General features: G+C 46.0%; 2 protein-coding genes across 5 annotated transcripts in view; one reads left to right on the top strand and one right to left on the bottom strand.

Annotated features, from left to right (window-relative positions):
* Positions 1-11,619, bottom strand: part of TTC7A (tetratricopeptide repeat domain 7A) — a 144,615-nt gene extending 132,996 nt beyond the window's left edge. For all 3 annotated transcript variants that reach the window (XM_025466022.3, XM_035696196.2, XM_035696198.2), the window contains exon 1: positions 11,292-11,619. In XM_025466022.3, the coding sequence (XP_025321807.3) occupies positions 11,292-11,496 (205 nt within the window). In that variant the 5' untranslated portion in view covers positions 11,497-11,619. The remainder of the gene's footprint in view (positions 1-11,291) is intronic.
* Positions 11,620-11,745: 126 nt separating this feature from the next.
* On the top strand, positions 11,746-22,106 carry MCFD2 (multiple coagulation factor deficiency 2, ER cargo receptor complex subunit). 2 transcript variants are annotated; one of them, XM_049115868.1, is made up of 4 exons: positions 11,746-11,896; positions 17,658-17,818; positions 18,600-18,759; positions 20,351-22,106. In XM_049115868.1, exons 2-4 carry the CDS (start codon positions 17,670-17,672, stop codon positions 20,477-20,479), a joined length of 438 nt encoding a protein of 145 aa, XP_048971825.1. In that variant the 5' UTR covers positions 11,746-11,896; positions 17,658-17,669; the 3' UTR covers positions 20,480-22,106. The 2 variants fall into 2 exon arrangements, with proteins under 2 accessions (XP_048971825.1, XP_048971826.1); XM_049115869.1 differs by having other exon boundaries at positions 11,746-11,900.
* Positions 22,107-25,987: the final 3,881 nt, after the last annotated feature.

Here is a 25,987-nt window from a genome sequence, read left to right as displayed (position 1 = left end):
ATCTTACTAGGAGGGCCGAAATGATGCTGTAGAAAATGTCCTCTATATGAAGAGACTTTTGTAATGTGAGTAGCCAGACTGAAATAGTTTATTGTATGTGTTTAGCTAATGTCCTGTATGGATCCCAGTGTCATGAGTCAAGCTCCCACCCATGAGTCAAGCTCAGTCCAGCTCCCACCTACGCTGTAGAGCCTTCCCCTACTGGTCAAGTTCATATTCATTCATCTGCCAACTCAGTTTTAACATGGTCTGTGTCTTACAATTCAACTCTGTTCACTTTCAGTATTTAATTACTGCAAGGCTTTTTTTTTTTTTTTCCTTAAAGAGGTGCAGTACTCAGTGTAATACATTTTAAAACTCTTCTCTTGCCTCTTCCGTTTTCTGGTTTTGTTTTTTGTTTTTTTTTTTAAAGATTTTATTTATTTACTCATGAGAGACACAGAGAGGCAGAAGACATAGGCAGAGGGAGAAGCAGGCTCCCTATGGGGAGCCTGATGCAGGACTGGATCCCAGAACTCTAGGATCACGCCCTGAGCCAAAGGCAGTTGCTCAACCACTGAGCCACCCAAGTGTCCCTGTTTTCTGTTTGTTATTGCAATCTTCAGTATATTTGTAATAATCGGAATTCCAGATATAGACACTCAGTAGGTGTCACTGATGGTTGTGGGAACAAATTGTTTAACTGATTCATTCACTTATCCATCCTTCATTTATTGTTATTAAAACTGTGGTTAGATGTTGGATAGAGAAGGGAAAACAGTTATTAATGTTGCTTAGAGAAGAACAAAACATGCAAAACATAATGGTGGAGACTCGGGGGAAGATGAGAGAGAAGTCCAGACAAGTTTGTGAATTGTCTTTTCCTACCATTCACACTACACTTTATATATGAATATATTCCGTATGTATTCTCTTTCTTTGAAAACATCTTGAAATCATGGTAAAATAAATTAAGCTTTTTTTTTCCTTTTTTTAAATTAAGCTTTCAGTTGATTGGAGAGTTAAGCTCACAGAAGGTAGGGAAAATTCTCTGTGATCAAAAATTAAGAGGGAGGGCAGCCCCGGTGGCTCAGCGGTTTAGTGCCACCTTCGGCCTAGGGCCTGATCCTGGGGACCTGGGATCGAGTCCCACATCAGGCTCCCTGCATGGAGCCTGCTTCTCCCTCTGCCTCTGTCTCTGCCTCTCTCTCACTCTCTCTGTGTCTTTCATGAATAAATAAATAAAATCTTAAAAAAAAAAAAATTAAGAGGGAGCTCAGTTGAGGGGAGGAGCAGTGAGAATGTTGCATGAAAAAAAAAGAATGTTGCATGAGCTGATGTGGAGCCCCCCATCCCCTGCCCCCAGGAGTTTACTAGTCTCAAGAATCAAGGTGCTTTTTTTTTTTTTTTTAAGATTTTATTTATTTATTCATGAGAGACACACACAGAGAGAGGCAGAGACACAGGCAGAGGGAGAAGCAGGCTCTCCATAGGGAGCCCAGTGCGGGATCACGAACTGAGCCAAATGCAGACAGACACACAACCACTGAGCCACCCAGGTGCCCCAAACCAAGGCATTTTTTAATGGACCTGTAGTAACAAAAGAAGAGACCTTGCATTAACAAAAGCACAAAAATAGACATGTACTTCCTCATAAAACTAGGACCCTCAAACGGCTGTACCTTTGGTGAAAGTATGAACCAAAGATGAAATATGCAGAGACACACAGAGAAACAGTGAAGCTGTCTCTCTTAGCCTAGCATCTTGATTGAGTTAAAAAATGTTCCCCTGAGAAATTATAATACCAGTCTGTTCTTACTCAGGTCTAAAGTACAATCTTACACTACCTATGGAAAGTGGGTGCCTGTGCGTTGAAAAATTAACGCAAAAATGGATACCAAACAGAAGCAAACATAAAATATCTCTGAAGAAACACACCATCCAGGCCACACAAGGTTCCCATATAAAAGGCCCACTGAAGATGAGCTCATCATCTAAAATTACAAAATACAGGAGGATAAATCACCATGAGTGAGAGCTAAGAAATTCTCAAGAGGGAAATGGTATAGACCTGATCTAACATAGCGTCAGCCTGGCATGACTATTCTACAATTAAAATCTCCAACTCCTCAGAAGAATCTGTCAGTAGCTAAAACTGTTATCTTTTGTTTTCCCCCAGACAGCTTGTTCAAGAGCACATGTCACAGACTAGACTCTGCCAGATATCAGCTGAACGATTAGCCTCCCTCTACCCAAATAGCAAACCAAAAGATCTAAACACTTCCTGTTCCTTGAGTGTCTTTAGTTTTTTTCTCTCTTTTAAATTCCTTCTTGTTAACAGAATAGTGACTAACCCCCCCCCCTTTTTTTTAAGATTTTATCTATTTATTCATGAGAGACAACACAGAGAGAGGCAGAGGGAGAAGCAGGCTCCCTGTGGGAAGGTAGACACTCAGCCACTTAGCCATTCAGGGATCCTGAAAAGAGAATGTTTATCCAGAAGAACTAATGTCGAAAACTCCAAACAAGAACAACATGATGAGAGAGGAGAGGAGATAAAAGCGATATTAAGAAATGCTAATGTGTTTGACCTAGTAGAAGGAAGACCTATCTACTTAGAAGTTTAAAAAAATCAACAGTTGGATTTTTCACCAAAAGTCATGAGTTTTTTGATAATAGTCAGCGATGGAAGCAGCAGAGTCATTAAATGCAGATGACCATCATTTCCACCACCCCCAAGTATAGTAGGTCTGAATTCAGATCATCCAACAGAATCCAAAACTCTGCTGTGTTTCACTCTTACCATAAATAAGAGTAAGAGGAGAAATACAAAGCCCTACCCCATATCTTGATTAAAGCAGACTTCAGTGACATCAGTAGTTTGAATTGCCCCTTTTGTGGTTATCTTGAGCTTTGTGTATCCTAGGACAATGCTTCTTGGTAAGATGTAGGGTGGTGTTTTCATTGTTTAAAGCATGATGGCTCCAGCAGCCCCCGTGGTGCAGCAGTTTACACCGCCTGCAGCCTGAGGTGTGATCCTGGAGACCCTGGATCGAGTCCCAGGTCGGGCTCCCTGCCTGGAGTCGGCTTCTCCCTCTGCCTGTGTCTCTGCCTCTCTCTCTCTCTCTCTCTCACTCTCTCTGTATGTCTCTATGAATAAATAAAATCTTTAAAAAAAAAACTTCTCTTAAAAAAATAATAAAATAAAGCATGATGGCTCTGAAAAAAAAAAAAAAAAAAAAAAAGCATGATAGCTAAAGGGGAGGCTGTGGGGCAGCCTGGGTGGCTCAGCAGTTTACCGCCTGCCTTCAGCCCAGGGCGTGATCCTGGAGACCTGGGACTGAGTTCCACATCAGGCTCCCTTTATGGAGCCTGCTTCTCCCTCTGCCTGTGTCTCTGCCTCTCTCTGTGTGTCTCCCATGAAGAAATAAATAAAATCTTTAAAAACATTTTTTTAAAAAATAAAGGGGAGGCTGGAAAAGAGAAGTGGCTTCATGTTCCAAGGCAGGTCCTCAGGCAGGTCAGTTTTAGCAAAAAGTGCGTGTATGAAAACAGAGGGTCAGAAAGTAAACTCTAAAACTACCCATGCTTAAAAAAAATAAAAAATAAAAAAAAAAATAAAACTACCCATGCCTGGGCACCCTTGGAATGTCTGCATGTACTCTTGGAGGTACTCATGCTTCTTGGGAAGAGTGAGGGGTCATTGTAATGGAATGAGGAGCACAAAGAATGTCAGAACTAGGCAGCTGCTTACAGTCAACTGTAAGCAGCTGCCTAGTTCTGATGGCTTTAAGCATAAGAAAGCTTTATTTATTTATTTATTTATGATAGTCACACAGAGAGAGAGGGGCAGAGACACAGGCAGAGGGAGAAGCAGGCTCCATGCACCGGGAGCCCGACGTGGGTTTGGATCCCGGGTCTCCAGGATCGTGCCCTGGGCCAAAGGCAGGCGCCAAACCGCTGCGCCACCCAGGGATCCCATAAGAGAGCTTTAAAAAATTAAATTAAAGGGCACCTGGTTAGCTCAGTCAATAAATGTGACTCTTGATTTCAGGGTCATGAGTTCAAGTCCCATATTAGGTGTGGAGTGTACTATTTTTTTTTTTTTTTTTTAGGGGGATCCCCAGGTGGCTCAGTGGTTTAGCACCTGCCTTCAGCCCAAGGTGTGATCCTGGAGTTCCGGGATCGAGTCCCACATCAGGCTCCCTGCATGGAGCCTGCTTCTCCCTCTGCCTGTGTCTCTGCCTCTCTCTCTCTGTGTGTCTCTCATGAATAAATAAATAAAATCTTAAAAAATAAATATATATATATTTTTAATATTCTATTTCAGGATGCCTGGGTGGCTTCAGTTCAGGGCATGATCTTGAGATCCAGGATCTAGTCCCACATCAGGCTCCCTACAAGGAGCCTGCTTCTCCCTCTGCATATGTCTCTGCCTCTCTCTGTCTCTCATGAATAAATAAATAAATCTTTAAAAAAATAAAGATTCAATTTCTATTTATTCATGAGAGATACACAGAGAGAGACAGAGACTTAGTCGGTGGGAGAAGCAGGCTCCTTGCAGGGAGCCCGATGCAGTACTCAATACAGGACCCCGGGATCCCGACCTTAGCCAAATGCAGATACTTAACCACTGACTTTAGCCAAATGCAGCCACTTAACCACTGAGCCACCCAGGCACCCCTGTGAGGTGTACTTTAAAGAAAAAAAAAAAAAAAGGTTAAATTGAAAAAAATCACAAACTCAGAATTTTAGATTCTTAGCTCAGAACACAATCAAAGCCTCTAGGAGTGTCTTTTTTAAAAAGTCTCTTTTCGGGGACTGAAATGTATAATACCAATGTATTTAATCAAATAAGTATGAAGACTATACCATTAGAAATGAACAACTTCCAATTTCAACTAGACCTTCAAGTCAGACCAGAAAGCCTTTGGTTTCCTCTAGGCAGTTGGCCTTCCCAGTTACACCATGATGATTTCAAACTTTGACCCACTCAGTCTCTCCTCCTCCAATCACAGCACTGTTAGAAAATAGCCATGCTTCCCAAATCCCAGGCCAGTCCCCATCTGGGCTTTAGATCCATTGTCTCCTGCCTCCTTAGAAATCTTATCCTTTCAATTTTGCTCACTCTGCTGTGTCTTTAGTCTGATCTTTACCGGCTCCTTTCCAAAAGGGTGTAAGACATACACATGGCACTCCATCTTAAAGACAACCCTTCCTGGATCCTATGTCCCCCTCTACCTCCTTTTCTTTCCCTTCACAGTCAGTGCTTGGAAGACTTGCTCATATTTGTTGTACCTGGGGGCTTACCTACCAGCTGCTCATCGGGCACTGCAATCTGGCTACTGCCCAGCACTGCCCAGCTTCCTGAGCCCCCAGTGACCTCCCCTTGATCAATTCAGTTGAGTCCATATCTCACTTGGCCTCTGTTTCACTTAGGAATGCTTTGGAATGCAAGTGACAGTCTTAGAGTAGCTCAAGCAGGAGTTCTCTACACCTAACAGGATATCCAAAGGCAGGCAGCTGTTGGTGCTGGTTCAGCAGCTCCAGAGCATTTGAGTAGTCCTTCTGAAATTCTCCCTGATTTCCCTTCACAGTTGCACATGACTGCTAAGGGGGTACATCCCCACTCAGGACTGGAAGGGGAAAGTTCTGAACCAGTCACTTAGCTCTTTCATCAGAAATGCAGAAGATTTCCCAGGTTTCCCTGCATCTCACTGCCAGAACCATATCACATGGCCATTTAGCTACAAAAAAGACAGAAAAGTAAGTATTTAATGTTTTTTAGCCTTTATTGTGGCAACAGACAGGAGGAAGAGGGTGGACATTTGAAACTGGGCTACCACCACCCAGTCTAACTCACCAGAATCGGCATGGTGCAGCTCTTTCTTTACCTACAACCTACTCACACCCCTCTTTCTCGTATGCACATTTTGCACAGAACATACTCACTCCTCCATAAAGGAGATAATCCTAAAGTTTCAGCCAGCTCTTACAGACAGCATGGGGTCCAGGTACTCTGTGTGCAGGCCACTCGTTCAGGTACAGATATGGTTTCTCATGGCCTGATGACTTACACTAAAGGTTAAGTACTCTGCCAAAATGAAAAAGACAGTACCAAGTGTTGGGAGAATGGGGAACAACAGAACTGTCACATGCTCTTGCTGGTGTATAAATTGTCACAGCCACTTGGGGAAACTCTTGGCAGTATCTAATAACACCGAACATCTGTGTTCCCTATGAGCCAGCAGTTTCTGTTCCAAGGTAGATACCTGACGGAGATGTGAACAGATGTATAAAAAAAAAATGTTCTGCAACATTCAAAGAAGCATTATTTGTAATAGCCTCAAACCCAAATGTGCATAGAATAGCACGCAGAAATGAGAATGATCTAAAACTGTACATGCTATAGAGGAATCTCAATGTTGAGTCAAAGAAGCCAGACACAAAAGAGTATGTACCATGTGATTACATCTATAGAAAATACAAAAACAGGTAAAATGCCTCTATGCCATAGAAGTCAGGATAGCAGTTACCCTTTGGGGAGAGGGTGGTACTTGGAAGGGAGGGCAGGGGGGATGCCAGGGTGTTGGTAATGTTCTCTTTCTTTTTTTTTAAATTTTTTAAAAGATTTTATTTATTGGGCATGAATAAATAAATAAATGAGATTTTATTCATGAGAGACACAGAGAGAGAGAGGCAGAGACACAGGCAGAGGGAGAAGCAGGCTCCACTCAGGGAGCCCGACGTGGGACTTGAACCTGGGTCCCCAGGATCACACCCCGGGCCGTAGGTAGTGCTAAACTGCCGCACCACTGGGGCTGCCCTAATGTTTTCTTTCTTGATCTGGGTGCTGGTTATATGGGTGTGTTCGGTTTCTGAAGATTGAGTTGTATGCTTTTCTATATGTGTACTTTCCTTTGTTTATACTATTGTGAATTAATAAAAAATACATATGGTGGTCTCTGCTCCTGGTTCAGGAGCTATAGAGCTCCAAAAACCTCTATAATTTCCCAAGTGACAAGAACACTAGGAACACATCTTTTGTTTTAATATTTGATCTTTGACCCTGGTTCCTGACACAGTTCCTAAATCCCTTGGAATTTCCTGGGTAATGGGAGTGTTTTGTTTTAATGAGGTGACTCTTGGTGGGCTCCTGGATGACTTCAGCATGGGACCTGGTCACCAGAAAGACCAAGCCATGATTAGAAGTTTGGAACTTTCAGCTCCACATCCCATCCTCCAGGAAGGGGAGAGGGACTGGAGATTGATATTAATAATAATCAGTCATGCTTATGTCAGGAAGTGATCATAAAAATCCCAATAGTACAGATTTTGGAGAGCCTCTGGGTTGGTGAATATGACAATGTTTTGGGAGGATGGTGCACCCAAACTTGGCAAGGACAGGAGCTCCTACACTTGGGACCCTTCCAGACTCTTTATTTCCAAATCTGGCTATTCATTTGTATCTTTTAAGATATAATAAACTGGGAAGCATAAGTAAGCATTTCCCTGAGTTTTAGAAGCTATTCTAGCAAATGATCAAGTCCAAGGAGGGAGTTTTAGAAACCTCCAATTTGGGATCCCTGGGTGGCGCAGCGGTTTGGCGCCTGCCTTTGGCCCAGGGCGCGATCCTAGAGACCTGGGATCGAATCCCACGTCGGGCTCCCGGTGCACGGAGCCTGCTTCTCCCTCTGCCTGTGTCTCTGCCTCTCTCTCTCTCTCTGTGTGACTATCATAAATAAATAAAAATTAAAAAAAAAAAAGAAACCTCCAATTTATAGCCAAATTGGACAGTAGTTGTAGGTAACCTGTGGACCTACTATTGTGATTGTCATCTGAAGTGGGGGGGGCAGTCTTATGGGACTGAGCCTTTAAACTGTGGGGTCTGCACCAACCCCACTTAGTGTCAGAATTGAATTGCATTGTAGTACACTCAGCTGGTGTTGCAGAGAATTGCTTGGTGTGGGGGGAAAATCCACATACCTGGAATCAGAGGTATTGTGTTTCTGAGTAAAAGAAAATAGGAGTGTGTCTTTCCTCTACACTCTACAACAATAAAAAGTATAAAAACACTTCCAGTGCACAATGTGAAGAAACAATGAAAGCTTCCTTTTAGGGAAAAAAAAAAAAAAAAAAAAGGAAGAAGAAGAATGGAAAGCATAATATACTCCCTTCAGTAAAACATATCCATTCCTGCTAGAAAGCTATAGCAAGGGATCTCTTCCATGGCAGTGCATTAAGTTTTTTATTGGGGAACCTGGTGGCCCCTCATGTCTTCTGTCCCCTGGTTGTGTGGAATGCACAGTGTTTGCATCCTACTCCCTGTTGGAGGGAATTCAGGAATCCAGGGATTGCCCTAAGGGTTAAACAGTAACAGAACAGTGTTGACCAGGCTTGATTTTAAGGACAAAAATGATTCCCTCAGTCATTTGTTAGGCTTCTGGTCAATTCCATGGATAAGTAATCCCTTATATAGGGAGTCTTTAAATGGTTTTCTAAATTAAAGATATAATTTTTTTTTTCTGAATAGGTAATGTTTTTCTTGTTTAAAAAAAATCAAAACAATACCAAAAGAAATAAATTAAGGCCTTATTCTCACCTCTGTTCTCTTTTATTAGTTTCTTGTGACTACCTCAAGTGTTTATTTTTGCAAAACAAGCAAACCAAGTATTAGAGTATTTAAGTCTTTGAGGGACTGCTTTTGTATGTGCTCACTTACAGTTGAGGCAATTCAATACAACAGCTGCAGGGAGAGATGCCACCTCAAGCCCATTTTTGCTACCTTGGCCTCAGTCTTATCTCCTGATAAAGCTGCCTCTCCAGTTGTGCTGGCTTCACCTTGGCTATACAAAGAAAAGTATTTGTTTCAAACCAGTGAGGCCCCAAGTTGTGGGATGTGACCAATTTAGGTTGTAAGCTGCCAGTAAGGTATTCCTCTCTTACCAAAGCCTTATTTTAATCTCTGCCTTCAAATCAGATACTTCTAATCTAGATTTGTCACTCTCTTAAAGAACTTTACTGAAAGCTACTAAAGGGGGGAGAAAAGCCAACACCGATAATGTTTTGTCTTGTTCTTAAGATCGCTCCTACAATACAGCGTTGGTTGGCACAGCAAGTGACAGCAGTTTGACAGTTTCACTATGGCTTAACAAGTTGGTCACCAGCTTTCCAATTTGGAATAGAAAGTCTTCAACTCTGGTTACCTTAATATTCAGTAGCTTATTCCACATTTTAATGTCTGTTTTTAGTGTCTTACTAGTGACACCAAATTACTTACCTGTGAGGAACGGTACAAGTTACAGGACATTCACTATAAATGGCTTAAATTAATGTGTGTTCTCATTCATGGGCTAGAATGGGGACAAGAAGGTGTGCAGGGAAGTCAGTTAGGAAGCTCTCCCTGTAAGTCAGGTGGCAGGTGATGGTTTCATGGATATCAATTATACTTCAGTAGAGCTGGGGGTGAAATAAGAGTAGCTCCTGGGGATCCCTGGGTGGTGCAGTGGTTTGGCACCTGCCTTTGGCCCAGGGTGCGATCCTGGAGACCCGGGATTGAATCCTACGTCGGGCTCCCGGTGCATGGAGCCTGCTTCTCCCTCTGCCTGTGTCTCTGCCTCTCTCTCTCTCTCTCTGTGACTATCATAAGTAAATAAAAAAAATTAAAAAAAAATAAGAGTAGCTCCTGGAATTTTGGCTTGAACAACAGAATGGATGGCAATGATATTCACTAACGTGGACAAAACAGAGACGTACATGTTTGGGGATGAAAATTAACTTGGGGGTAGGCAGGTTTTGAGATGCCAATTAGGCATTCACGTAAAGATGTCAAGTATGCAGTTTTTTTTTTTTTTTTTTTTTTTTTTTTTAGCATTAGGAATTACAGGAGAAGGTCATTGTTAGAGAAAATTTGGGAGTCACCTGCTCATAAATGGTACCTAAATCCACAGGACTAGATGAAATCACATGAGAAGAGTGGGTAGATAGAGAAGGGGACTCAGGATTGAACCCTGGGCACTTTGATATTTATAGGTTGAGCAGAAGATAAACCAGTGAAAAGAACCCAAGAAAGAATAGCCAGTGAGGTAGGAGGACTGAGAGGGCATGATGTCAGAAAACAAGAGAAGAAAGTGTTTCAAAGTGGGAGTGGTTGACTGTTGAATAGTACTGAGAGGGCAAGCAAAAACAGAAGGGGCCACTGGATTTGCATGGAGATAGCAGTTGCAGTAGCTTGGTGGCGAAGAAACCAGAGAACAAGCTTCAATGATGATGGGAATCATCTATAGAAAGCAATTGTAACTCGAGAGAGAGATAGAGGGTAAGATCCACAGAAAAAGCGGGAGTATTGGCAAACAGAATCAGAGCACAGGGCCATGTCTTGTGTATCCAGTAGCTGCTAGAGCAGTCTAGGACATAGGAAGTACTCAAGAAATGTTACCGGATCAATAAATAAATGAGCAAATGAAAGAATGGATGGATGGCAGATGCAGGGCTGAAGAACGAGCTAGGTCCAACTTCAGAGTAAGGAAAGAAGAAGGGGGCCTTGAATTAAAAGTTTCTTCAGGGACTTTGGGATCCTGGGATTTTTCTCTGGGCGGAGGGTTGACATTTCATTCTCAGATGAAGATGGGAGAAAGAATGAGGCACTGCCAATGGCGGTTACCTTGGCCAACTTTCAAGGCCCTGATCTGCTAAATAACGCAGAATGCAGGGAGGGTTCTGGGTTCATCCACTTACTTAACCTTTCTTTCTCTCCCAGTCTCTCCCTTTCTGGATCCAGACTCACGAAAAAATGATTTTGTATCTTTAGGAAAAGAAGTGGGAAGAGGAGATTTAAAAAAAAAAAAAAAAGACAGTCTCGGGGCAGCCTGGTGGCTCAGCGGTTTAGCACCGCCTGCAGCCCGGGATGTGATCCTGGAGACCCGGGATCGAGTCCCACGTCGGGCTCCCTGCATGGAGCCTGCTTCTCCCTCTGCCCGTGTCTCTGCCTCTCTCTCTCTCTCTCTCTCTGTGTCTCTCATGAATAAATAAATAAAATCTTTAAAAAAAAATGACAGTCTCACATTCCTTTACCCATCTGGCCAGTAGATATTCACGGAACAACAAGTCGTGGGGGGGGGGGGTAGTTGGAAGAGGAGGATTATGCGGGGTTTATGGTTTCTTTTGTCTGTGCGTCTGTTGTGGTTTTGCAGTGCTTTGTCTTCTACTAAGAGCAGGTGATGCCGCGAACTGCACAAGGAAGGTGGTGTTTGAACGGGGCTGCCCCTAAAATCTTGGCGGGCCTCGTATAATAAATAGGACGTAAAGGTTACCGATGATGCGGCTGGTGGAATACAGCAAGCAGGGGCTGGAGGTAGAGGCCGTGGAGTCCCAGCATCTCCGAGGCGGCTCATCAGCGGAGTAATTCGGGCTCCCATGATGTTTCGTCCCAACCTGCAGTCGGGGGCACCGAGGAACCTGTCCAGGTGGGGGCCCACTGCGCGCCGGCCGCAGCCTCCGACCATCCGCGTTAGCCATCCGGGCCCCACGCAGGACCGCGTTCCCAGCAACCCTGGAGGCGCCGGGGGCCCGCCAGCCCGAGCCGCCTGTGGCCGGGGAGGGCAGGCAGAGGAACGGCCTCCGCTGGACTCGAGCCCGCGACACGTGGACCCTCGCGAGCGGTCCGCGGCCGGGCGCCGGGCGGGGCGGGGGCGGGGGCGGGGCTCCGCGGCGCCGACGGGCGGGCAGAGGGGGCGCGCGTGCGCACGGCGGGGCGGGGGCGGGGCCGGGGGCGGGGCCGGGGGGCCGCGGTCCGCCGACGGGGGCTGGCGAGGCTCACGCCGGAAGGCTTCGCGTCTGGAGACCTGCCTGGAACCCCGGGCGCAGCGGAGGCCGGGCTTCGGCGTCTGAGGCTCGCGACCCGAGCCTGGGGAAGGAGGTCGGTGGGGCCCGCTGCGGGGCGGGATGCCAGCCGGGGTGGGGGTCGGCCGCCGGGAGCAGAGCCCCCTGTGCTGGGACTGGCCGGCGGGGGCTCTGCAGCCGGGGCGGGGCTCTGCCCTCCTGGAGCACCTGCCCGGGGGCCCGGGGGCCCGGGGCCTGGGGCGGCGCGCTCCGCCTGCCTCGGGTGCCCCGGCCTCCCGCCGGCCGGGACAGCACACAGGTCCCGGGGGAAGGCGGGGAAGCGCCCCTCTCCCGCGCGCCCTTCGCGGGCACGACAGCCGCAGGCTCCGCTGCGCAGCCCAGAGACCTGAGCGCCCTCCCCCCGCCCAGCGGCGCCCCTGGCGACTCCCACGTCGCCCCTGAGCGTCGCCGCGATCGCCCGACCGTCCCTCCGCCGAGCGAGGTCAGTCCACCGTCTGAGCTCCCGCAGGCAGCCTCCCGGCTGGTCCCCTGCGCCTCTTGATCCTCTGCAGTTTGCTGCGTACTGCAAAGCCACAGTGATGGTTTTATTTTTTATTTTTAAGATTTTGTTTATTTATTCATGATAGACACAGAGAGGGAGAGAGAGAGACGCAGACACAGGCAGAGGGAGAAGCAGGCTCCACGCGGGGAGCCCGACGCGGGACTCGAACCCAGGTCTCCAGGATCAGGCCCCGGGCCGAAGGCAGCGCCAAACCGCTGAGCCACCCGGGCTGCCCTCTTTTTTTTTTTTTTTTTTTAATTTTTTTAAATTTATTTATGATAGTCACAGAGAGAGAGAGAGGAGAGAGACATAGGCAGAGGGAGAAGCAGGCTCCATGCACCGGGAGCCCGACGTGGGATTCGATCCCGGGTCTCCAGGATCGCGCCCTGGGCCAAAGGCAGGCGCTAAACCGCTGCGCCACCCAGGGATCCCCCGGGCTGCCCTCTTTTCGCTGTTTTTGCCTCAGTTCTCTTCCCCACCCTGCTTCCATGGATCAGGTCCTCTGGCCAAGCAACCTCCCCCCACCCCCACCCCCTATCGAGTGGACCAGGTGTTCTTCCTGCTTATCCTAGGATACAAGGTGTCCGTTCCCTGCAGGTCTGCAGAGTTATTCAGAGAAGATAATCATATCCTTCCATCTGCCTCTACTGTGTCTTCAACCTTATTGAGCCTTTTTTGAGTTCCTGGACTGGACCGAGTTTCTTACAGGCTTAGGTGTTGGTTACGTTATTTTCGTTCTACCTGAAGTACTGTGTACTTTGAAAAAGATCCTTCTTGTCCTTCCTGTGTTACTCCAGGTGTGTGTCGGCGTACCTGCGGTACTCCATGGGTGTCTGTTTACTGGTCTCTCTTTTCCACCAGGCTGTGATCAGTGTGAGGGGAGCCCATCTGAATCACAGTTCTGTCCTCAGCGCCTTGTGTGGCACCAAGCTGTTAGTAAAAAGTGTGTTGGTTGAATGCATAAATGAAGCCTGGTGCTCTGTGGGCTCCCCGAACAAACCTGTAGATCAAGTTATTAAAAATACCCTGCTTTTCAGAACCAATTCTCAACCCCAAGCCCATGTAGCAATTTCTTTGGCCCAGGAACCTGGTTCTATTCTTGCCTTCAGTCCAGGACCATAGCAGTGGTAAATGGGAAGTAGTGTTGGGAGTTTTTCTTTGGCACTGACTTTGGGTGCAGGATGTCTGGATATTGGTGAGTGTGGCTGCTTTGAGTTTGAATTGACTGAGGGCCCCAGCATGAGAGAAAAGCTGCTAACAGCTGCTGCAGTCTTTATGGGAGGAAGGCTGGCTCCAAACTCTTACATGCCGATAGGGCCAGCGACACAATGAGAGGAGAGGGTGGGCCAAGCTGGCCAGGCCAGCCCTAGTGGGAGAGCTCCAAAGAAAAGTTATTTTTCCAACTTAGGCCAGGTCTGTGATAGGGAAACATATCTAGGTGCCAAAACCCACTGCCCTGAATCAGACTTGAAGGTGTGCCATTCTTGGGTCAGCTTTGTACTTTATGATTGGTAGAGTCAGGGAGAGACAGATAAGATAGGCTCCTGGCCTTCACAGAGGGGGGGAAAGAGAACAGTACGTCGTGAGAGGCTGCATACTGAGGCTGGAGGAGAGAATGATTGGTGTGGCTGGAACAATCCCGAGATGCCTGTGAATGGGACCTGGAAGTGAAAGGGAGGCTGGATGAATGGAACGGTGGGAGCAAAGGCTCTGGGCCTGGAAGAGGCTGCTGCATCAGCGAGGGGAGCCCCGTCACACTCCAGGCACTGCAAAACACCAACCTCTGAGCATCATCAGGCACCAAACTCCTGGGACTGAGGCTTCTCCTTGTGAAGGATGTCTCAAAGCATGGGTTGGGTTCTGAAGTCACCTTCAAAAGTCTCTCCTTTAGATTTTTTTTTTTTTTCCAGTCTGGCCTTCACAATTTCCCAAAGAAGGCGATGAACTTGGGAACTGCTGGGGCTTATCTACCAGGCTGTTTGCTCATGGCCTTGAACTAAGTCATTGAAGCATGGGTGATACATCATGTTCTTCAGGCAAAGGGGAGTTGCTTATATTTCTTTTTGTTTTTTTTTTATTTTTATTTTTTTAAGTATTTTTTTAAATTTTTATTTATTTATGATAGTCACAGAGAGAGAGAGAGAGAGGCAGAGACACAGGCAGAGGGAGAAGCAGGCTCCATGCACCAGGAGCCCGACATGGGATTCGATCCCGGGTCTCCAGGATCGCGCCCTGGGCCAAAGACAGGCGCTAAACCGCTGCGCCACCCAGGGATCCCGCTTATATTTCTTTTTGAATGTGACCCGTTAATTTGTTGCTCCTCTGTGTTTGTAGATTGGGCTTTTGTTGTATTCTGTTAGAAACCTGCTACAGTAGACCGAGATGAATCATGTTCCAAACCAGTGGTACTTGGCCTTTATTCTGCTTCCCTTGAAGAAGGGATAATGTGGACTCCTAGTTACTGTATTAATTATCACTTGGTTGCTTTTTGGTGCCATTTAAATAGAGCCTATCCCTCCTCCATATACTCAATTTGATATATTAAGCTTCCAACCACATAGTTATAGGAAATGGTTCATTGATCACTCAACTGTCAGATCTTCAAAAAAAGGTTTTATGCTCAGTTACATTGACATCAAAACTTGGCAGCATATCTGTGAAGGTGGAAATCCCCCTTTAGCCTCTAAGGACTATTGCCCCATGGGCTGAGAACTGCCAGCCCCTGTGCCAGGCACTGTGCCTGATGCTAGGAATGTGGATTCAGTCCCTGCCCTCGTAGAGCACAGTCCAACAGGGAGCACTGACAAGTAATCAGGCAGTTCTCAAGGATGCATTCACAGCAGTTGTCAGGCAGGACTCTTCTGAAGGGAGGTACTGGGGAGCATATGGGAAGAACGCCTAAACCAGACTCGGAATGTTTTTTTTAAGATTTTATTATTTATTTTTTCTCAAGAGACACAGGGAGAGACAGAGACAGAGGCAGAGACACAGGCAGAGGGAGAAGCAGGCTCCATGCAGGGAGCCTGATGTGGGACTCAATCCTGGGGCTTCAGGATCACGCCCTGGGCTAAAGGCAGGGGCTAAACTGCTGAGCCACCCAGGGATCCCCAGCAGACTCAGAATTGAAGAGGGGTTGCTGGAGAAAGAGATGTATACTGTGCATGAGTCTAGGATGCTTGGGAGAAAGTGGCTTCCCTCTCTGGTCTCTCCTACCCCAGAACTGTAAAGGTGCATACTAAGACCAAGCTGCGCTACTCTGGCCTGGCAGTCACTTGCTGGGAGTAACTTCAGACCTTGTTTTCGGGTACCGGGTACAATGGCAGTGGCCTTGTCACGTTCTGTACACTTTTATTTGGTAAAACTGGGAATGTAGTTTCTGTTCCTGAATTATTTTCCAGAGATAGGAATTAAATGAAAGCCCCCCCTTTAAAAAATTCCATCCATACCTATTGGAACAAAATGATGGGATACATTAAAATACATATTTGTAAAGAAAAAAAACATGTTTTTAGTAGAAACTTTAGAATTCATAGAAAAGTAAAAAAGAAAAATCAGAATCACACCTCATAATTCAAAAGATAATCTTTAACAGTTTTTAGTCATTGTTCTGTGTATGGAATACAAAATTATTCTTTACAGTCTTGTGCAGTCTGCTCTTTATTAAATGCGTATTAAAGATCTCTTATTGTTAAGTATGACATTGCATTATGATGTCCCTATACAGTGATAAGATTAGATGCTGCTTTTTGGCACCCTGGAAGTTTCTTCCCAGTGATGGTCATTTCTTTAGGGAGAGGACTGTGGGAGTGGATACTGCTGATAGGTAAAAGGGGTTTGGGAAATATTCCTGACGATTGTAGGAATGGCATTCTCCCAGAGTCTCACCCTTTGGGATGGTGATGGATTATAGCACAGCTACTTCTCAGTCCCTGGTGCAGGGCTTGGAGGTAGCAGCCACTTTGGAGTGAGCTCTGTGGGTGGTGGGTGCGAGGGAATGAGCAGCACCTGGAGCTTTCTCTTTCCTGCTGTCGGTTTGGGGGGATGGCTCTAGTTGGCCCGTTAGAAATCACTGGCCCTTGTTACCCACAGAATCTGCCACTGCCTTTTGGAAGGTGGATGTGTAGACTTGGTGTTGGTGTGGAGGACTCTTGGTGGTCCTTCATCTTCCTTTTTGAGGTTGGTCTATAAGCCCCCGAAAGGACTGGGAATTTTAGTCTAACAGTTAATAGAGGCCTGCCTGCGCCTTGGTGAGGAATTCTGGGAACAAAGTACTCCTGTCCTCAGGAGCTGGCAGGGGAGCTGACTGTGCCTGGTTGGCCACAGTTCCAGGTCTAGCCAAACTCCGGGAGTACTTGATGGCATCCTAATGTCTCTGTAATTCTTCTTTCCATTGCTCTTTCACAGCGGTTAGTTTACCTGTCTCTGTCACCGTCCTGGGAGGCGGACAAGGCAGGGTTAATGTGGTCTTCTCTGTCCCCAACTGTAGGCCTTGATGTGACCCGCTTCTTTGCTTTCCTCAACTATCACATTCCTGCCTCTGGTCTTGCTCCCCTAAATACCTTGCTCCCAGTGTGCTGCTGGATGAGCCATTCTGAAACTAAGCTCTGGTCTCCTGCACCATGCACAAATGCGCAGTGGCGTCTATTCATCCTCCAGCAACTACAGCCTCCTTGGCCTGGTGTGCAAAGCCGTATCCCAAAATGGCTGGTCAGTCTCTGTGTCCTGTTTTCCTCTGTTCTGCCGGCTTCATGGCCTCTAGGCTCCCCCCTCAACTAAGCCGCTTGGAGTTTCTTTCCCACTCATCTGACCTGATTCTGTGCTCACACCATTGCCTTAGTCCTTCAGTCCCCACACATCCAGTGCGTGTTTGTCTGTCCAGGCCCAACTGAAGTGTCCCAGGTCTGTCAGCTTTCCCTGACCCTCACCCACAGGAAATTTCTTCTTCTGAACTTTCAGTTTTATTTTTCTTTAGGACACTTCACTTTCTGCCTTATTAGTTCTTTCCATAGGAAGTATTTTACCAGACTGTAAGCTTCTTGTAGGCAGGAATACTCTTCACGTCCCTTTAAGCTCTCATTGAGTTACTTGGCACTTTGAAGGAACTTCAGAAAATGTGGAGCCTTCCCAACCCCCTTGATTCAACTGATGGGGACTTGGAGGGCCCAGTTGGACAATCTGTTCCCCAGTCTTGTTCCTTTTACAGATCCTTCCCCAGGAGCACACTGTGTCGTCACATTTTGAAAGAACCTTAGCTCTGGTGTTTTCACGTGTACCTTCTATGTTCCCCACCTCCCAGGTACCGGCGACCATGAGATCCCTGTGGCTGCTCAGAACCCCCTTCCTGTGTGGCCTGCTCTGGGCCTTCCGTGCTCCAGGGGCTGGGGCCGAGGAACCTGGGGCCAGCTTCTCCCATCCCGGCAGCGTGGGCCTGGATAAGAATACAGTGCACGACCAAGAGTACGTATCCAGCCAGGGCTGGGGGCCCAGGGCCTCCCCCTGCAGCTGCAGCCTATGGCCAGCTGTAATGGCTCCCTCCATGCGCTCTCCCTTCTATTTCTACAACTCCTTGACATTTTTCAAGGATGATGCTTACTCCTTAGAGCCACCTGTAAATCAGGCAGTCTTTTTTCCATCATTTCATAGACGGAGGATCTTGAGGCCTAGATGGGATAAATGACTTGCCTGAATTCATTTTGTCTCTCTCTTTCACCACAAGCAGACATACAGACAAACCCCCACCACACGCACATTCATACTCGTGTGTGTATGTGTACGCACATATTCTCACACACGTATACACCAGTAGTAGTGGCAGGATAGAACTGAAGTTTCTTGACTGACCAGACAGTTTTCTTTTCTTATTGGCCCATTTAAACATGAATTATTTGTTGCAACTTTTGTCGTGGGCCAGTTAGCCTCACACATTATTTATTATCTTAAAATTGGTTCAAAAAAACTTATTTTAGTTGTTAGCCCCTGAAAGTGTTAGAACAGCATTCTAATAATGGAGAGGGAAGAACACCCATAGTCTTGCCAGCTTAACAGGTGAACTGTTTGATTCTTTCCCTGCCCCTTTTATGGCATTGCCTGTATCTATCATCCTTGAGTGTGCTCTGTCTCTCTTGTTTGTTTTTCTGGGATGGGTGAACTTTCCGATCTTGAATTTTTCAGTCCTTAAGGTTTGGGGATGATCCCGGGGTTGCTGCTGAAAGGTCTGAGTCTAACTATTGGTTTTTAGGCATATCATGGAGCATCTAGAAGGTGTCATCAACAAACCAGAAGCAGAGATGTCCCCACAAGAACTGCAGCTCCATTATTTCAAAATGCATGATTATGATGGCAATAATTTGCTTGACGGCCTAGAACTCTCCACAGCCATCACTCATGTCCATAAGGAGGTAGGTCAGCTGTGGCTTAGTGGATAGTCTTGGAAAGCCTTCTTCCTGCACCCCACCCCCTAACCCGGCCCTGGCCGTTCAGTCCCTAGCCTTGATGACTGTGCTGTCCTTGCATCTTCTTTTTCTGCTCGCCACTTCCTATTCGTAGCCCCTTCTCACAAAGGGTGACCTCTGAGGCTGAATTCCCCCAGGGCCTTGTTTCTCTGACAAGTGCTATAGGCATTTCTGCCATGCACTGGAGTCTGAGAACCAGCACCTAAAGGACAGATCACATTGAAATTCAGAGCAGGGGAGAAGTTTTGTTTGTTTTTTTTTTGGGGGGGGGAGAAGTTTTATTGAGAAGAGTGGCGAACCAAGGGACCAAGGGATCGAGGGACTCAGGAGAAATTGAGGGTTCGTGTGATATTATACGTGCTCCATATGAGACGGTTTCCAGAGCACTTTCAAGTGGGTTAGAGAGCTTGATTGATCTTTGCCACAGCCTGTGAGTAGCCAGGGCAGGTGCATATGTTACCCCCATGTTACTGGTGAGGGCACTGAAGTCGAGATGGTGCATCTCCTGGTCTAGTGTCTGTCAAGTGGGTTAGAGAGCTTGATTGATCTTTGCCACAGCCTGTGAGTAGCCAGGGCAGGTGCATATGTTACCCCCATGTTACTGGTGAGGGCACTGAAGTCGAGATGGTGCATCTCCTGGTCTAGTGTCTGTCCTGCTCTGCCACACTGCAGTCCATAGAGAGGAAGAGGGGCAGAGCTGACGATGTGTGTGCTCCCGTTGTCTGCCGGAAGAGCAGGTGTGGGTTTGCTTTGAAGGTGGCAGGGAGTACCGATGGCTTTGTGCAGGAGAATAGGCACTATCACGGGAAGATCATTTGCTGTGGGAGGCAGAGTGATGGGCATGGGAAGACTTGCATCAGGGGGAGAAATTGTGATTCAGCAGTCCTGGCAGGCGAGGCTGGTGGTGGCGGTAGGAGAGCAAAGGGTGCACGTGGGAGAGGTGCCATAGGAAGAATCAGCCTAGATGGACAGTGTTAGCACTCAGCACAGCCAGCTCCACTCTATCTGCTTCTGGAGCAGGGCACCTTCACCCCCAAGAGGGTACCCTCACCTCCAAGATTATATCCACTTCCTCTGGTCGGCAGCTCTTTCCTCTTGTTCTGACCCCAAGATGCTGTCTGGTACAGACTGCTTGCGCTTTACAAGGGCACATTGCGTCCAGAGCTGACCCTCTGGAGAGCCTGGGTTGTGAGCTTTTCTCTAAGACCACTTTGTGGGTTTGTGGGAATTAGGAACCTCATCATTCTGTGTGAGCCAGACCTACCTTTCTGCAGTGAACATATGTTACATTTGTAATTAGAAAAGAATGAAAAGCAACTTTTAAAACTAATAAGCAAGGGCCTACTTTGATTGCATCTTTCTTTTTAACTTGAGTTGTTGTGAATTGACTATCTGATAGGTGATTTGTGGATTCTTAGAAGTAGCTATGTACTACACCAAAGGAGCTTGTGGACATACAAGCACGGACATTTTGGACATTAACTAAGCACTTCTGGTAAAATGTGTGACTCATCATTGTCTGCTTTGTATTTTGTAGGAAGGGAAACAGGCCCCACCAGTGAGTGAAGCTGAACTGATTAACTTAATAGATGGTGTTCTGAGAGACGATGACAAGAACAATGATGGATACATTGACTATGCTGAATTTGCAAAATCACTGCAGTAGACATTGTTTGGCCATTAGTTATATGCAAATGTGACCCATTATAATGTGATTGAATACTTTTGGTAATTCAAAATAACTCCTTTCCAAAAAAAACAAAAAAAACAAAAAAACAACAAAACAAACAAACAAAAAAACAAAGCAAAAAAACCCAGAAAAACTCCTTTCCAATTACTGCTACCGTATTTTGGTAAAAACCTGTAGCAGTTTATTACACTGGGGTGAGAAAGAAATCAAGAGAAATAGAAATGGGACATATTGCAGTCCCAAAGTACTGTTAAATCTCTTACTGGACAAGGGCTTGATTAAAGAATCCTTTTAAAATATTGGATAATTAGAGCGTAGTACTCAGGAACTTGGCTGTAGAATACTGCTAGTCTCTTGGTTTTCATTCATGCTACCTGAAAAGTAAGACAAGCTTTGCCGAGTGGACACACTTCAGTAACAGTGAATAGCATAAATGCCAAATGTTTCCCCTGGTGGATCCTGTCTTTTCGGGTAAACGTGCTCAGTATTCTGAAAAGTTCCCCTGCAGCCTGAATGGTGACGTGCCCCCGAGCAGGGGACTATTAGGCTACTCAAAGCCACTGCATAAGAAGGATGCCAGATCCTGAGTTCAGCTAGCCGTAGAGTCTAAAATTCCATCTCTTATGGCACTTTGGAAATAACACACCATTGACCTAAGTGATTGACATTTTTTCGCTTTTCAGTATTTTATAGAACTACTGCCACATCCTTTCTTTTAGGTTTTCTTCAACTTAGAAGAGACCTTGAATTTAAAAGTGTCTTTATTCTAATCATTAGCAAATGTTTTAGCTTTCTTAATATTTGTATTTAACCCTTATTTCTGGGGTTTGTTTTTGCAGTTTAGAAACTATTAGGAATGCAAGGACTATATCCCTTCTGCTTGGTGCAGTGGTGGGGTAAAACTACTTACCTGGACTTGTGTAAGTGAGGAGTGAGATCACCAGGCACCAACTGCCGCCAACTACATTAGAAGGAATGGTGTTTAAATTACCTCTTCTAGCTTAATTATGTGAATTCTTTCCAATCAGGAAAGATGAGAAAAAGAAACCTAAAAACTCTTTAACAGAATGAATTTCAATAATGGTTGAAAATGAGAAACAACAGCAAATTATAATTTGATTTATTGAATGGGATGGATGTGCTGGGATGGAAAACCCAAAACGAGGGTTGAATGGGGAAAAAACTGCATAGAATTTGCTGTAAGATGTATACAGACTTATTTTCTTTATTAAAGTATTCTTATAAGGGGATCCCTGGGTGGCTCAGCGGTTTAGCACCTGCCTTCGGCCCAGGGTGTGATCTTGGAATCCCGGAATCGAGTTCCACATCAGGCTCCCTGCGTGGGGCCTGCTTCTCCCTCTGCCTGTGTCTCTGCCTCTCTCTCTCTCTCTCTCTCTCTGTCTCTCATGAATAAATAAATAAAATCTTTAAAAAAAGTATTCTTATAAGAAAACATACGTATTTGTAAAAATGTTTTCCTGTATCAAGTATTTGTGCAATGAGAGCTGAATTGTAAACTATTCTTGTAATATCTAGTTATTTTGAAAGATTTATATAATGAATCATGGATATATGACCAATAAAACTGATGAAACAAAATAAAGAGCAGTTGATTTTGTCCATGTAGGGGTCTTTTCCTCCCACATGAAGGTTTTGCTTATTTAACACAGATGTTTACATATACCTACTTCACCACAGGTCCTATGACTCTCCCTGGCTATGCCCTGTTCCTTTGGGCAGGGGTAGGTTCCCAGTAATCAGTCACTTTCCTCTTTTTCTGCATTTCTTCTTCTGAATGAAATCACTTTTTTGGACCTTTCTTTCCTGGCCACGTTCAGATTATGATAGCCTTGTCTAGCTTAGGAAAATACAGTGTTTTCTCTTGGAGTCTGGTGACTGTTTTTCCTTTGCCAGAGAGTTTAATTAGGTAGCATTTTTGGAAGCCTCCCAGGCCCAAACAAAAAGCACAGTCTCCCCTGGTGTTTTGGGAATAACATTTTGTTCTACTATTTGAAAAGGAAAGAAGGAAGGAAAGAGGGAAGGAAGGAGGAATAATGGGAATGAAGGAAGTTAACCATTGCCTTCAGTCTCCCCTGCACCCGCCACCAGATCATTGGATCTTGTGCTGGCTCTTCTTCATCCAGAGCTGCCCCTCTGGATGGATCTAATGAATGGCCCACAGTTGGAAGAGCCTCATACTGTTGGCTGCTGGGGAGGGACTGAGATCTGGAGAGGGAGAGAAGCGGATCCTCAGAAGGTAGAATCACCCCATTAAATAGACAAGACGGACACCTTCCTCCTCCACAGCTGGCATCTCATTGTAATTATTTCATGCTAGCATTGTGGGCCTGTTTAGCAAATGTCCCTAGTGGGAGGAGCTTGTGATTTTTAGGGACACAGAGACATTCCTTGCATACCCCCCTTGACCTCCTATCTCCTACACAAAAATACCGTGGCCTTCTCATAGCTCACCTCAAGGATTTTTCAGAATGTACAAGGAACATCTCTGTACTTCAGTTTCCGTATCTCTAAAATGAAGATAAATCTACCCAAGAGAGGCAGCCTTATATGAGCATAAGCTTTGGACTTGGGCAGACCCAAATCAGAATCCTAGGCCTGCTACTTCTCAGCCATGAACTTAAAATTTTGTTTCTCATATAAAACAACAACAATAACAAAGCAAACTACAATAAAACCTACTGAGAGGATAAGAGGATTAACAAAATGAGAGAAAATGTAGAAAGCATCTAGTAAGTGCCTAACACGGAGTCACCCATTCCTCAGTCTGGCTGGAGAGTCTTAGTCCCTTCATTGCTGTGGGGCAGGAGGAGCTGTAAAGGGACTCGATGACTCCTCAGGGGCAGGAGTCGAAAGATCTCTGTTTAGGTTATTCCATTGAATGGGTAGATTGGGTGTCAATCTTATTTGCTGAGAAACTATGGAACAAGTTAGGATGTTCTACTATGTGGTGTTATAGTTACATTGTGATATCTGTGTGGGCATAAAGTCTTTTCTATGCTCTCACTTCTTGAGGAAATTGAATTACTGAGGTTTGAATCATCTTAAGCCTTAGTAAGTGTGGCTAAATTGCTATCCAGAAGAGTGGTACTAATGAATATTTCATCTCTATTGTATATGAAGAACCCATTTCCTTTAGCTGGACCCGTAGCATAACCCGACAAGTTTCCCTAAGCACAGAGCAATGAGACAGAGTTTTAGTTTTTGGCTAGTCCTGCATTTGTTCATTTGTTGATTCATTCACTGAGTGTTCATTTTATCTTTGCCATATAACCTCTCTAATCTAGATTCTGGATTCCACTTCCTTCTAGAGAGGAGAAAAAAAAAAAGCCTTTTTTGTCATATTCCAGACTTCTCCTGAAGGTGTTATCATCTGAGGACATGGAAAGATTCTTACACAGCATCCTCAGTAAAAACAAGAGCTAAATCACATTTCTACCTCAGAGGAAATCCATTTTGTCAAGGACCCAACCAAAGAACTAACATTTCAACTAGGGAATTAGTAGCAGAAACTATAAACATGATGTCTGAACTTATGGATATTAAAAACAAAACCCAGGACCTCTCCTTTTGGGAGAGGTGAGTTCCATATGGTGGTGAGTTCCATTTTGTGGTTTTTGTTCTGTTTTTTGGCCAAATATATCCCAGACTTGGAGCTAAGGAAGCTGGCAAACTAGAAATTCCAAAAGGAACACAAAAAAGCCCCAAGAAAAACCTGCTCCCTCTAGCCAGGGAATGAAGAAAAGGGCAATCTAATAAGACAGCAAACCTTCAGACAATAACTACTCTATTCCAGACAAACACTGCGGGGAAAACTGTGGCCCTGCCAGCAAAGGCTGAGTGGGGAGCCTGGGCTTCCATCCTTGCCAGGCTGTAATGAAGAGTTGTCCTCCTTCCTGTATTTGAAGTGATGCCAGAGGAGACCAAGTAGGGAGCTGGGACTTTCATTCCTCCCACTCCGGGACAGTAAGAAGGACCCTCCCCTGCCCACAGGGTCGGTGCAGAACACATGGGGAACCTGGACCTGGAGTGCCATCTCCAACCAGCTGTTGTGAGACCCCACCCCCTTCCTGCTGAGGGAGGAGACCTGGTGAAGGGTCAGGACCTTCACAACCCAGTGATAACACTACCACCTCTACCATAGTGTCAGTGGAGACCTCGTGGGGAATCCCAACTCCCAACTCCACCCAGCAGTAAGGAGGAGCTGCTGGCCTGGGGTATTGATGGAGGCTGAGTGGGGAGTAGACTTCTCCCTTCACTTGTCAGGAAGGATACAGCGCCTGCCTTTCCCCTGCCACAGTGGTGTCATGGAAAACCAGTTAAAAGAGATTTTTTAAAAAATATTTTTTTAAGATTTTATTTATTCACGAGAGACACGGGGGGGGGGGGTGCAGAAACACAGACAGGGAGAAGCAGGCTCCCCACAAGGAACCCTATGTGGGACTTGATCCCAGATCCCAGGATCAGGACCTGAGCCGAAGGCAGACACTCAACCGCTGAGCCACCCAGGCATCCCTAAAAGAGATTTTTTTTTTGTTTGTTTGTTTGTTTTTAAAGATTTTATTTATTTATTCCTGAGACACACATAGAGAGGCAGAGACACAGGCAGAGGGAGAAGCAGGCTCCCTGTGGGGAGCCCGACGCGGGACTCGATCCCGGGACCCCGGGGTCACGCCCTGGGCCGGAGGCAGACGCTCAACCCCTGAGCCTCCCAGGCATCCCCATGACGTAACCTAACATATTCTTTAAATCAACATAATGGACTAATGAAGGGAAACAAACAGAGGAGACTGGGGGCCACATACACACGACAAATCCACTCCAGCACGTTCTCACCGTCTCACGGGGCTGGCCACCAGAGTCCAGGCTCCGTTCAGCCAGCTAAGCACAGTTATAACTAATCCCCAGGATTTAGCCAAAACACCGAATCCAAAATCTCTTTGGAGTAACTACACCCATGTTAATAAATTTGAACTAATCCACAGTTAGTTCTTGGCTTTGTATCCTTGTAATCCATCCCCACACATATTCTCCAGTATTTTTTTTTTTTTTTTTTTTTGTGGATATAAATTGGCAAAAATCTTTGTTCTTTTATGGTGTGTCTTTGTTTGGGTTCTTTGGAAAGCAGAGCCTATGACGAAGACTTGGGCGTACGTGGTTTGTTCAGGAGCTGATCTCCTGAAACAGAAGTGAGGGAGGGGCTGAGCAAGAAAAGGAGGAACCAAAGCACAGTGTTCCTGAGGTCACTGCTCCGGCGAACAACCCTGACTTCACCGGCCCTCCTGCGACTGCCCCATTATTCACCCACTGCCTCCAGTCCCCCGCCCCTGAGGTCGCCTCCAGACACCTGGGCTGTGCTGGCATCAGAGGAGGGCAGATGCTGAAGACACACAGCAGGTGCCAGAGTGTAGCTCTGCAGATCCTCTGTGATTTAAGGTGCGCCGAGGGCATCAGTCAGCACAGCAG

This window comes from Canis lupus, chromosome 10 (assembly GCF_003254725.2).
Source record: "Canis lupus dingo isolate Sandy chromosome 10, ASM325472v2, whole genome shotgun sequence".
NCBI classification, from domain to species: Eukaryota; Metazoa; Chordata; class Mammalia; order Carnivora; family Canidae; genus Canis; species Canis lupus.
The sequence above is the reverse complement of the archived record's forward strand: the minus strand, read 5'-3'. Positions and strand labels throughout refer to the sequence as shown.

What these genes read in the sequence shown, in the direction of transcription:
- MCFD2 (XM_049115868.1), top strand. Translation starts at nt 17,670, where the DNA reads ATGAGATCCCTGTGGCTGCTCAGAACCCCCTTCCTGTGTGGCCTGCTC. An exon ending in AATACAGTGCACGACCAAGA is followed by an intron (nt 17,819 to 18,599) that starts GTACGTATCCAG and finishes ATTGGTTTTTAG; the next exon opens with GCATATCATGGAGCATCTAG. An exon ending in TCACTCATGTCCATAAGGAG is followed by an intron (nt 18,760 to 20,350) that starts GTAGGTCAGCTG and finishes TGTATTTTGTAG; the next exon opens with GAAGGGAAACAGGCCCCACC.